Here is a 12,559-nt window from a genome sequence, read left to right on the forward strand (position 1 = left end):
TCCCCTCACCTCTCTCTCCTCCCAAAACGTGAACGACTCGTACAACCTTCTCTCTCTCTCTCTCTCTCTCTCTGATTCTGAGCTCTCAGGCCAAATTCTTCGTCTTCTTCAAGGCGCCAAAAACCCTAGCGCCTTCGTTCGTCATTGTTTTCAGCTGGTAAAGTACGTCTCTGATTCCACCTCGTCGTCTTCCTCCTCATCTTTATCGTCAAACTTTTTTTTTTGTTTTTGTTTTTTGCGCCAAAGTCTTCTTCACCCGCAGATCCGTTTTTCCGCTTTCGCTTTCTCCCAAAGCGCTTCACCTCCCAGCTGCTTTTTCCTCACCGCAATTCCCACCACACAATCACTCTGATATTTCGTATCGGAAAATCATCGCCGTCGAAATCGCCTGATAATTTTAGCTCCTTGATTTCTTCGCCGGTGGATAATTTACAATGTGGTCAGCTTGCTTTAGTGAATTTTGTTTCTTTTAGTTTTGAGAATTTTCGGCTTTCTTGAATATGCTTAGTTTCGTAATTGCATGGCCTTGATGTGGACCTTTGTTTAGTATCAGGAAATCGGAAATTTCTGTGTGATTTGGTATTGTGTGGAATCTGAGGTTAATTTTTGTTACTGTTTGTGGTGATATTGATTGTTTAGATGAGGTTTTATGAAGTACATTACGCCGAATGTAGTAGTAGTGTGGTTGGATGAATTGATGTGTGTGTGTGATTTTTTATAGTGTAAAGGTTTTTATGATACGGATTGATTGTTTTCAGGGAGGTGTGGTATGGATTCTGAAGATACATTTCTAGCTAAAGGTTCGATCATTTATTATCTTTCGTGTATGTGTTTGCTTTCTTTTTTTTGTTGATGGATGTTTGGTGTCATGAGTGAGATTATATGTAGAGCTGAGATCTCATCAATAGATAGTAGAAGAGAGTTAACTTTGTCAATAAATGATCGGTAATCTTCTGAGGTGGTTAAAGGATGTGTTATGTTTGTTCTACCGACGATACTATGTCAAGTAATCCTTGAGTGGCCGGACAGTCTGGACGAAGATTTTGTTTCGTTTTCTAGCCAGATGCAAAGCTTTCTTCTTGTTTTTGAAATCATGAAGGATTGCATCTGGAATGTTGGATAGCCTTACTATTTAAAAGAGAAGATTTTTGTTATTCTCCTTGAAAAGCCTTTACCGTACTTGGTTTGTTGAATACCTGGTAGGTCATAGGATTTTAGGTATGCAGAACAAATATTACTAGAAAATTGTTTTAAGTCCAATTTCTCCTGAGTGAGGTAGTTTGTGAAAGAAAATTTGTAGCAGGCTGCCATAAGGATTTGACAATCGACAAAATTCATTTTGAAAATGTTCATATCTTGTGGTATGTTGTAGATCTGACAACCTGAAAAGCATGCCTGTTGAATATTTTCCGTCTTTCTTGCTTTCGTGCGTAAGAATTCCCGAGGAAGAACAGGTCCAGGTTGGACTTTTCAGATAGAAGCGTAGAGTCTACCCCTGTGAAGTGGGACTAGATGTTCAGACAAGATATATATAATTTTGACTTATGTTATTGTAGATGGAATCATGGAAGTGCAGCTGATAGGTTGTTGAGTAAATTGTTTAGGAAGGTAAGAAAAGAATGTGGCAAGCCCTTAGATGTAGGTTGTTAGATCTTATTAGAAATATAAAAGCATGCAGTAGTTTAGACCATTGGAATGTTCACACGAAAAGTTTCTAGTTTATATGCAGAATAAAGCAGAATGTGATTGGGTTGCGCCTCAACATTAAAATGAATTGCCCCACTTCGTCTCTTTTATTATAAAACATATTTTAAGTTTCTTACAAGGATTGTTAAAGTTTTTCTGCCTTTCCAATTACTAAGTTGTAGACTTCTATTATGATGGTGCTTAAATATCTGTTCCTTCACTTCTTAATTTTCTTTTCCTTTTTCCAGCTTCTGGAGCTCAAAGCCTCTCTTCCAGTGTGCAAAGCACTCCTGAGAAGAATGGGCATTCAGATGATGCTTCTAGAACACCAGAGCTCCTTGAACAGTTTCTGAAATCTGGTCCCAAAAAGGAACATCGGGCATGCATTGACAAGGGCAAGAAAAATTCATCTTCCTCAAAAAACAAGATGGCCGAACTGTTAAAGACTACTAACAAGACACATAAGAAGCAGGAGTCGAAAAAAGCTTCTTCTACTCCAAATAATCATATTCATAAAAAGCAATCCAGAAAGGGGGAAAATCCCATCCGACTCTCACCAGCTTCTGAGCAGTCTCCAGATTTTGGATATTCGAACACATGGATCTGTAAAAACTCTGCTTGTAGAGCTGTTCTATCCATAGACAACACATTCTGCAAGAGATGTTCCTGCTGTATTTGTCACCTGTTTGATGACAACAAGGACCCAAGTCTTTGGTTAGTATGTACATCTGAATCTGGTGAGGGAGACTCCTGTGGGTTATCTTGTCATATTGATTGCGCACTTCGACGTGAAAAGGTGGGAGTTGTTGATCTTGGGCAGTTGATGCAGCTAGATGGTAGTTATTGTTGTGCTTCATGTGGTAAAGTTTCTGGGATACTTGGGTAAGTAATTCTCTTGCATATGTGGTTAAAGAAGAAGTCCTTACTTTGATAAGTTATGAAGTTGATTAGTTATTCAGCAGAGTTGTGCTACAGTCAGGCATGTCAAATCACTGCCAATTTGAAAGATCATGTCTTTTTCTTTCCTGATTCACTAAACTTTTTTCGAGTTACACTTTGCTCGTGTTTGTAGTGTTAATAATCTGATAATGTCATTGTTAATTTGGAATTTTTATAGAAAAGAACCATTCCCCCCCCTCTAGAGAGCTACCTTTGCAAACATAGTTACTATTATACATTAACAAAAATAACATGAAAAAGCAGCAGCTATAGATACATGCTGTGTTTTGCTAATAGGTTCTAGACTCCGGCTGATGAACTGATTTGATTCTATCAATACTGACAGAATTTGGAAGAAGCAGCTACTGGTAGCAAAGGATGCTCGTCGTGTTGATGTACTTTGGGACAGGATATGCTTGAGTTATAAGCTTCTGGACGGGACTTCAAGGTTTAAAGAACTCCATGATATTGTGAAGGAAGCTAAAACTAAACTCAAGAAAGAGCTGGGTCCAATTAATGGAGATTCTGGAACAATGGTACGGGGGATAGTCAGCAGACTATCTATCGCTGGTGATGTGCTGAAACTCTGCTGCCTTGCAATTGAGAAAGCCGATGAATGGTTGGCCAATGTTTCTGATGCAGATCCAAACAGAGGTAGGAAACTGTTCCCCTATTAACTTGCTCTTTGATCATCATCACGCATGGAAAACCTGAATGTTGCTTCTGTTTCTTTTCATTCCATTGCAGAGGGTTCACTTCCAGCTGCCTGCAAGTTTCTCTTTGAGGAGGTAACACCTTCATCTGTTGTGATCATATTGATCGAACTGTCTAATGCGTCATCCAATGACATCAAGGGCTACAAGCTCTGGTATTACAAGAGCAGAGAAGAGTCACACACAAAAGAGCCTACTTGTACCTTTCCAAGATCTCAGAGAAGAATTTTGATCTCCAATCTGCAGCCTTGCACAGAGTATACCTTCAGAATATTATCATATACTGAGACTGGTGACTTGGGTCACTCTGAGGCTAAGTGTTTCACCAAGAGTGTGGAAATAATTCATAAAAACTTGGAGTCACCAGTCTGCCGGAATCATAAGAAAGAGAATTCCATCATTGAGGCAAATTCTAGTGCCAGGGACTTTGAAACTACAACAGCAGTTGTGCCTTCTTCCGAATTTAAAGTTCGTGATCTTGGAAATATACTTCGTCTGGCTCAGGCTCAACAAAAAGGCTCCTTAGAGAGCTTTTGTAGTGCCAACAAAGAAAAATGTTGTGGACCAAGCAACCAGATAAAAACTGAAACTTTACAAGAAGAGTTGCCTTCTGTTCCACGCGGGCTTGACTTGAATGTTCTTTCAATGCCCGATCTGAATGAAGAGCTAACCCCGCCCTTTGAGTCCTCCAGAGATGAAGATAATGGATGCACTCTGCAGCAGACTGTGGAGGCAGATGATGATGCTGCCTCTCATGACATGGTTAAGAATGGCATAGCAAGATCACATGGCAGTGGTGATTCACAGACCTGGACTCGTGGGATTACTGGAGATGTCCCTGCTGTTGATTCCCGGGCAGAAATGTGCAGGAAGAGGAAAGGAAATGCAAATGAAGAGACCCATGATTGTGACAGCACACTGATAAATGGGCCACCATTGCAAAATGGTTCTAGTTGCTTGGACGAGAACTTTGAGTACTGTGTGAAAATAATCAGGTGGCTGGAATGCGAGGGTCACCTTACAGAGGAATTCAGATTGAAGTTACTAACATGGTTCAGTTTGAGATCAACTGAGCAAGAGCGCAGGGTGGTCAACACCTTTATTCAAACTATGATTGATGATCCTAGCAGCTTGGCAGGACAGTTAGTTGACTCCTTTTCAGACATCATATCCCGCAAGAGACAACGTGACGGATTCTGCAGTAAGCTCTGACATTAAAATAACGGGGAGGCATGCTGATATGCTTCACATTGCGTTTATATTTCCATAACTAAAAATTGGTAAATGGCCTGATTGATTTTGCCGTCTTTTGTACAGGCATTTTTTCTTAGTCGCTGTCACAAGCGATGTAATTATATCACGGACAAGATTCGTCCGTCTAAGACTTCAGTCACTGATTGACAAGACGGGAAGAAGGCCTTTTGGAGGCAACGTTTCTGGCCGTACGACGCATTTGTCATTCCCGATGTTATCCTAGTTATTCAAGCTGTAGAATTTAATCTTTGGAATTTGGAAATATTTCCACACTCACCGTTATCATTGCTTTCATAAATTCAAAGAAGAGCACCTGATATTTATCATGAAATTTTCATAATTGTAGTGATAGATTCATATCTTCAACTAGTTACTACTATATATGGTTTATTGGGAACATTATTGATGAATAAACGGCGGGTCGTTTAGTCGAAACGTCATCATAAAAGGCTAAAGGGATTGGATTCTGAAATCTGAATGAGATTACATCACAGATATCTGGCATGACGCAATGAAAGTAGTAACATGAGGTTCAAACTTCAAACTTGACAGAGGCTACTAATCACTTCCTGCTTCTTAGTCACCTCTCATTTCTCACATCCTTTTCCCTCTCAAAAAATATGCAACTTCTTCACCTTCCTGCTTCACCATACCTCTCATTTCAAACCCTAAAAACTCATGCAGAAGCAGCAGGTGATAATTATCTCCATCTATGGGTTACTTCTGCTTTTCGACACTCACTGACTCTGTTGTGTGTTCTGGTTCCTTGTACTTGTAGGAGTAGCTATATATGAGAAACCTCTGGTATCATCGCCGTCTATATTTTGTTCTCTTCAGCAAGAAAGAGTAGAAAGGTCTAAATGGGTATCACGTAGAGGCTCTGCGTTGAGCTCCTGCACTACTAAAGCTGCTTCTTTGGAAGGTAAAGCTTCTGAGCAAACCCAGCTGCTTTAACTACTTAAGGACTTGACCCAGTTTCCAGAATTGCGTAATTCACTCTAACAAGAGTCTTTAATGTGCTTATGAAAGAACCCATTGCCTGTCTTTGATTGAAGAACTAAACTACTTCTACAAAAGAAGTATAATTTGTTCGCATTCAAGATTGGAACTTGGGCAGCATATATTGCAATTTCTTTAGCAATCAGATGCTTCAATTACTCCACAATATTAAAATTGAGTTTGGATATACTTATCTTTCAATGATTTTGTAGTAATTAGAATAAAATTATATTGCTTCTTGTCAAATGTAGCTGGCGCCACTGCAGTATCGAATGAGGTAGCTGAGAGTGATGTACTGAAGGCATTGTCTCAAATCATTGATCCAGACTTTGGGACAGACATCGTGTCGTGTGGATTTGTGAAAGACCTGCAAATCAATGTGGCTTTGGGAGAGGTCATTTAGAGCGTGTATGTGAAGATTTTCAATGACAGGCATATAACGAAGTGTCCTTACCAGAATATATTGATTTTTCATCTCAGGTTTCATTTCGGTTAGAGCTCACTACACCAGCATGTCCAGTAAAAGACATGGTAATTGATACAAACACCATTGTTTTATCAAGCATTTGCATATGATTGATATGGTAGACTTTTGAATAATAAGTGAACTTTATAAATGCTTACTGTACATGTGAAAATTTCTCAATTTTGTTCTTTGATTACTTTCCTGTCTGTTGAATAAATTATATCTAATGAAAAGATGCAACTGCTAATATTAGCTGCTTGATTTTCACCTTCTGTCATTGATGAGAACAATCTTGACTTTTAGTATGCTTCTACTTACAATAAATGGAGTAGTAGATGGTTGGAGTCCAATGAACTTAACGATAAGGATTTACAAACACTGAAATAACAATAAGCTTCATTTTGCATTATAGTTTGAGCAAAAGGCAAATGAGGTGGTGAATGAGCTTCCTTGGGTCAAGATTGTTAATGTGACTATGTCAGCACAACCTGCAAAACCCCTGTATGCCGGGCAACTTCCAGCAGGCTTACAGACAATTTCAAATATTGTGGCAGTTTCTAGTTGCAAGGTAAACTTTCCATTTTCATCTGGTGCTCCCTTAGCTGGCATTTTCCTTTTGAGCGACATGCTGAATCTTCATGGTTTCAGTTCATTATTTTAGGGTTTGATTGATTGTTTTAACATTTCTGATGTTGGCATATCTCTTTCCATTTGATTACCTGTTAAAGAATGAGACATCTAATTATGCGCTATTGATCTTGATTGTGAAAATATGAGTAGGGAGGCGTGGGTAAATCAACAGTAGCTGTAAATTTGGCATATACATTGGCTGGTATGGGTGCTAGAGTTGGAATATTTGATGCTGACGTCTATGGTCCTAGTTTACCAACGATGGTCTCCCCTGAAAACCGATTACTAGTAATGGTAATGTAATAGTTTCTTAATAGAATTTTATCACATTTTATCAAGTTCTGCAATTCTGAGTTTTAACACTGATAGTTTCCTTTAGAACCCAGAGAAGAGAACCATTATTCCTACTGACTACTTGGGGGTGAAATTGGTGTCTTTTGGATTTGCTGGACAAGGTCGTGCAATAATGAGAGGCCCAATGGTCTCTGGGGTCATTGACCAGCTTCTAACTACAACAGAGTGGTATGACATGCCTTCAAAAATAAGTTATGCGAATTCATTTGATTATTTTGCCATTCCATGAACTAGATACTGTATTACAACAAAATTATGGCCATTAGGGTGGCTCCTTACCCATTTCAATGGATTTATTAGCATGACCATTACTATAACTATTTGTTTTGATTCACTTGAGAAGGAAGCTTTAAGAAAATAATATATGGTCAGTCAGATTTGTTAAATACTGAAATACTGTCGATTATAATCAACTGAACAAATTACATCTTACGGTTGGTCTAATGTCAATAATCGCCAGTGAAATTCCTGTGAAGCTTATGTAAATGAACCTTCCATCTCAATCTGTTTCCTCTAATGAATCTCAATTATTCAATTTAGAAGATTCAAGTTCTAGGGTCCTACATAATTCAGTGCTATAGGATGGTACTTATGCTGTTCACTGCCTAATTGCGTTCATTTTATTATGTAGGGGAGAACTGGATTACCTTGTTGTTGACATGCCTCCTGGAACTGGTGATATTCAGCTTACTTTGTGCCAGGTCCTGCTTTCTTTCCATATTGTCCAGATCCAGATAATTTCATCAATCAAATTATGCATTCTCCCTTGTATTTGTGTAATCATCTATAATTTCCATAACTAGCCTGTTATTTGTGGATATTCTCTCCAAATATTTCCTATTTAATATATCTACGTTTGATTTGGACAAAGTTTTGGATTTTCAGGTAGTTCCATTGACTGCTGCCGTTATCGTTACTACCCCACAAAAGCTAGCGTTTATTGATGTCGCAAAAGGAGTTCGCATGTTTTCAAAGCTGAAGGTAAGTGTATATTGGCCACACAAGCATCCATTCCACTATGTATTAAATTATTAATCGGTTGAGGGATATAATAGAACATTAACATTGTTCAAAACTCGCAAACTTGTGATTAGTTTCTTTACCTGTAATGGAAAGTTTACTCAATCATGTTTATGCAGAGTTTATATAAGGTTTCTCATCTAACACATTCTTGTTGTCATTTTTATCTATTTAGGTACCATGTGTTGCTGTAGTTGAGAATATGAGCCATTTTGATGCCGATGGGAAGCGTCATTACCCATTTGGTAAAGGCTCAGGCTCAGAGGTATGTGCTTATATAATTTACTTTCTTGCTGCATAGATCATCTTAACCAATCCAAGTATTGCAGTTCATGCATTGTAGTATTTGATATAGTATGATTCATATGTTTGCAGGTTGTAAAGCAATTTGGTATCCCAAATCTATTTGAATTTCCCATTCGACCAACTGTAAGTCCTATGTTTGTTCTGTTCACTTATCATTTGGATATGCTCTAATGCATATTTGAGACTAGCTTGGGTGACAACAAGGCCAAACATGTTTTATACAGTTCAATTTTTTTTTGTTTCAAAGCAACCATCATAAGTTGTTTCGAATAATATGTTTATCAATATGGCCTATCTGCTACCAGCAGAAGCTCTGTGACATTTTGATTACATTTATTTTCCAGCTATCTGCTTCGGGAGATAGTGGAGTACCTGAAGTGGTAGCTGATCCTCTAGGTGAAGTTTCTAAGACATTTCAAGAGCTTGGAATATGTGTTGTGCAACAGTGTGCTAAGATTCGCCAACAAGGTATGCTATCTTAGACATGCAGTACCTCTTCGGGTTAACAATTTTCTGGTATATTATCCCAGTATATGTAAGAGAAAAACTATGTATTGAACTATAGAAGTAGTAGTATCTCCAAATAAAGTTCTAATTTCAATAGTGTTTTTCCCACACTTCAAACTCTTGCATGCTCAATTTTCTTAATTCTTCTACCGAAATGGTCTCTTTCTGAAAATATAAAATGTTTTTTGCTGTTGTAGTCTCAACAGCAGTCACCTATGATAAATCTATCAAGGCAATAAGAGTGAAGGTACCAGATTCAGCTGAAGAGTTTTTTCTACATCCTGCAACTGTGAGACGGAATGATCGCTCTGCCCAAAGTGTGGTATGACTAGATTTAATTGGAAGCACTACGTATAGAGTGCTCCTTTTTTTCTTTTTCTTTTTTTCTTTTTTCTTTTTTCTTTTTTAAAGAGTAGCACACATTGCTGCAAGATGACATGCATATATATGTTTACACTTAAGACACTGACCCTTCAAGAGTATTGTTTCTGTAAGTTCTTCCATTTTCCCATCAGCACTAGTGCACTACACCACTGCATAACTTATTTTAAAGCAGATAGAAGATTCAAGCTGTTGAAGTTTGACCTGTTTTTCTGAGCCTTTTATTTTAATTAACTTCTAAAGGATTAATCTACAGTTGGAAATTATTGTCCATGTAAGACATTGAAGAGATACTAGTTTTATTTTTTTGACTGATTGTCACGGTATCCCAAAGGCTTCCTAGGCCCAAGGACAAATCCGCCGGGGGAGGTCTTCCGGCGGGGGCATTGCAGCCCCTCCCTGGCCACTTTTGACAGTTTCGTCAATTGAACCTAGGTTGGGGAGCACACCCAACTAGGCAAGATCCACTACACTACCTTGCAATAGTTGAAGAGATACTAGTTGAGATGTGGCAAAATTTCAGACTGGACCTGTTCAGTGGTCCAGGTTCAGAGTAAACAAAATGCTACTTTCTACTAAGGCCGTGTGTCCATTTTATTAGAATTTGCTTTTGGTGGCTAAAGTTCCCTGGACCTGTGTGTATAATCCATTGACTTTCGAATGGCTAACTCTATTCAAAATCAGGATGAGTGGACAGGGGAGCAAAAATTGCAGTATAATGATGTTCCAGAAGATATTGAACCTGAAGAAATTCGACCGATGGGAAATTATGCCGTGTCAATAACATGGCCAGACGGATTTAGCCAGGTAAAACATGTTTTGTTTGATTCAAGTCATATAAGGATAACTAACAGAAAAATGGCATCAAGCATTATTTTATTGTTGACATACTAGACAAAGTGAAAGGGTCAAGCATTATGCCAGGAATGCTGGTGATCTTTCATCATATTTGCAGATACCATAAAAGTTTAAAAGAGGATGTTTCGAATAATTGAATTGGATGGATTTGGATTATGACTTTGTTTTTGTTCATTTTTGCTGTCAAAGTAGATAATTTAAATTGGCTGATTACGACTGGTGATTTGGCATATGCACATACGGACCAGTGCAGCTACAATCCATTCATATGGCTGCTGTGGTTTTCTAATTTGTATTCTTTTCTTTGACCAAGTATGAACAATCTCCTACTTGAATAGTTGAATAATATAAAATGAGTCATGCATGACATACCAATATGCTCATCGCCTACTTGGCCTAATGTGATATATAGTCTAGACAGAGTTTGATGGTCATATGAATTTCTGTATTCTGGCGCAGATCGCACCATATGATCAGTTGCAGACGATGGAGCGGTTAGTTGACGAGTTTAATCAATTCCTTCCCCCAATTCCTTCCCAGGCATGATAACTTTCTTCCTCCTTATCCTTTTAAGTTTTAACTGCATCAGCAGCCTTCAATGGTGACATACTTACTTTTCGTTTCTTCTCCCGTTGTGCAGGTATAATAGCATCAAGTGATAATATAATAGGGTGTCAAATCCTTATACACAGATAGTTTACGCTGTAAATTTAGGCTGGAGTTCTGATGCTCCTGATTGGAGGGATATTTGTATAACACCATTCCAGTAATAGAAGTTTTACTATGTCTGATTCACTTAGCCTTCATGATTCAAAATGTCACCCCAGCCTGGCTTGTTAAAGCTTCAAACTTAGAATCCTAAACTCCCTCATCTTCAAAGACAGCATACATGTTACTGTCCAAAAGATTCAAGAAGTCACTGTTTTGCACTTCTCGTTTCACACATACTGGCTGTACAGTTCTGAACAAATCATAATCGATACTATCCAACAGGTCAGTTTGAGAAATCATTTCACACTCGTAACCAGGTCATTCATACTGCCCTTCAGAAATAAAATCATTTATATTCACAGATCAAAATGGACCACTTTGAAACACCAAATCAAACACAGAGATCTTTAAATCCATAGAAAAACCACTATTTAATGCATCTCTAACCAGCCTCAATACTAAATACAAACCAGCTGACATTCTTGGCTAGGGGTTTACGTACTGGCTCCTTTCTGCGCTAATAAGATTATGCAAAGTTAGGAACCGCCCAATTAATGAGGCTATCTGCTTCATGATAATTCAGAAACGCTAGTATTTGAATCCCACAAGCAACTACAATGTCTTTCCTCAACTGTATTCAATATGGGACCTTTTTGCATTTGTTGCCTCCACCATTCACTCACTATCATGCTTCTCTCTTTTCAATTGTTTTTGCAGCCTTTACTTGCTTTCAATTTTCAAGCAACCTTTTTGTATACTTGCAACTTTTGGCTTTAATAGAAACCACAATAAAGGAGTTCTTGCGAAAATGCAGATGACATGTAAGTTGATGTAGCATGCTTAAGCCTGTGACAGTATTCAGTTCTCTTCCCTATCACCGGGTCATGTACGTATAATTCTACGCTATCATGATTTTATCGCATGATATATCGAGTTATGAGAGAAATAGACACGTACTTGTATCTATCACAATTGAATACAATTGTCCGTTACTTGTATCTTTCTCTTGATCTCATCGTGTGATTTATGAACCGATGAGAAAGATAGACACGTAGTAGTTGTATACACTGATGAGTTGAAAGAATTACACAATAGAAATTTGTGTGGTGCTTCACATTATTGCCTCACCACCCACATGGAATGATTATTTTGACCCTATCTTGCAGGCTCTACAGATGCATATCACTTTTCACCAACTTTTTGCTTGGGAAATGAGTTGTAGTAAATTTGATTAAAACTCATTGTACAAAGGGAAGCTTTGGCCTCATTCTTAGATTCCAAGTTCAATTGGCAAGCCATTTGATTGATGAACAGTCAACAAAATCTTGTTAATCAGTCTCTTTTTTTTTGGTCAATTGTTAATCAGTCATTACTAATTAGTCATTAGAGAAATGTGTCATGTTTGAGAAATATTGTGATTAATTTGCTGGATATTATGTTTATAGCAACTGGGACCTGCTGTCACCTGCAGGCTGCAGCATGAGTTCATACACAGAACTGACAGTAGCACGTAGAGCGGTCATAGTTTTCTTTTTCAGTTGCCTTTGCTTTAATTTTCTTGAATGTATACACATTGTCACATTCTACTCATTCCTGGAAACAAAATCCTAATTGTTAAGGAGTAGATTTGAAAATAAATATGTGAAATCCGACAACGTATCTGTGTATGCTGTTCAAATATGCATGACAAGTTGGACTGATATTTTTCTGCACAATGTGTCCAGTTACACGAATT

The 12,559-nt window shown here is 38.0% G+C and overlaps 2 protein-coding genes across 8 annotated transcripts; both read left to right on the forward strand.

Moving 5' to 3' along the window:
- The first annotated feature begins 51 nt into the window (after positions 1 to 51).
- Positions 52 to 4,874, forward strand: LOC126804887 (VIN3-like protein 1). 6 transcript variants are annotated; one of them, XM_050532051.1, is made up of 7 exons: positions 58 to 157; positions 759 to 800; positions 1,557 to 1,608; positions 1,935 to 2,568; positions 2,972 to 3,279; positions 3,373 to 4,539; positions 4,656 to 4,874. In XM_050532051.1, exons 4-7 carry the CDS (start codon positions 2,114 to 2,116, stop codon positions 4,667 to 4,669), a joined length of 1,944 nt encoding a protein of 647 aa, XP_050388008.1. In that variant the 5' UTR covers positions 58 to 157; positions 759 to 800; positions 1,557 to 1,608; positions 1,935 to 2,113; the 3' UTR covers positions 4,670 to 4,874. The 6 variants fall into 6 exon arrangements, with proteins under 6 accessions (XP_050388015.1, XP_050387993.1, XP_050388008.1 ...); XM_050532036.1 differs by lacking the exon at positions 1,557 to 1,608 and having other exon boundaries at positions 56 to 157; XM_050532046.1 differs by lacking the exon at positions 1,557 to 1,608 and having other exon boundaries at positions 87 to 162.
- Positions 4,875 to 5,061: 187 nt separating this feature from the next.
- LOC126804991 (fe-S cluster assembly factor HCF101, chloroplastic) lies at positions 5,062 to 10,939 on the forward strand. 2 transcript variants are annotated; one of them, XM_050532078.1, is made up of 16 exons: positions 5,062 to 5,285; positions 5,371 to 5,514; positions 5,843 to 5,985; positions 6,072 to 6,122; positions 6,470 to 6,625; positions 6,838 to 6,981; positions 7,067 to 7,209; positions 7,673 to 7,742; positions 7,927 to 8,022; positions 8,237 to 8,326; positions 8,437 to 8,490; positions 8,712 to 8,835; positions 9,072 to 9,196; positions 9,940 to 10,062; positions 10,573 to 10,653; positions 10,754 to 10,939. In XM_050532078.1, the coding sequence occupies exons 1-16, from the start codon at positions 5,213 to 5,215 to the stop codon at positions 10,757 to 10,759; spliced, it is 1,623 nt and encodes a 540-aa protein (XP_050388035.1). In that variant the 5' UTR covers positions 5,062 to 5,212; the 3' UTR covers positions 10,760 to 10,939. The 2 variants fall into 2 exon arrangements, with proteins under 2 accessions (XP_050388035.1, XP_050388043.1); XM_050532086.1 differs by lacking the exons at positions 10,573 to 10,653; positions 10,754 to 10,939 and adding an exon at positions 10,306 to 10,545.
- The last annotated feature ends 1,620 nt before the right edge of the window (positions 10,940 to 12,559 follow it).

This window comes from Argentina anserina, chromosome 1 (genome assembly GCF_933775445.1).
Source record: "Argentina anserina chromosome 1, drPotAnse1.1, whole genome shotgun sequence".
Taxonomy (NCBI): domain Eukaryota; kingdom Viridiplantae; phylum Streptophyta; class Magnoliopsida; order Rosales; family Rosaceae; genus Argentina; species Argentina anserina.

Excerpts from the sequence above, each read along its gene's own strand:
- LOC126804887 (XM_050532036.1), top strand. The coding sequence starts at position 770 with ATGGATTCTGAAGATACATTTCTAGCTAAAG. Across the intron at positions 801-1,934 it reads AGATACATTTCTAGCTAAAG|CTTCTGGAGCTCAAAGCCTC; the intron begins GTTCGATCATTT and ends TCCTTTTTCCAG. Across the intron at positions 2,569-2,971 it reads AAAGTTTCTGGGATACTTGG|AATTTGGAAGAAGCAGCTAC; the intron begins GTAAGTAATTCT and ends CAATACTGACAG.
- LOC126804991 (XM_050532078.1), top strand. The coding sequence starts at position 5,213 with ATGCAACTTCTTCACCTTCCTGCTTCACCATACCTCTCATTTCAAACC. Across the intron at positions 8,327-8,436 it reads GTAAAGGCTCAGGCTCAGAG|GTTGTAAAGCAATTTGGTAT; the intron begins GTATGTGCTTAT and ends ATATGTTTGCAG. Across the intron at positions 9,197-9,939 it reads ATCGCTCTGCCCAAAGTGTG|GATGAGTGGACAGGGGAGCA; the intron begins GTATGACTAGAT and ends ATTCAAAATCAG.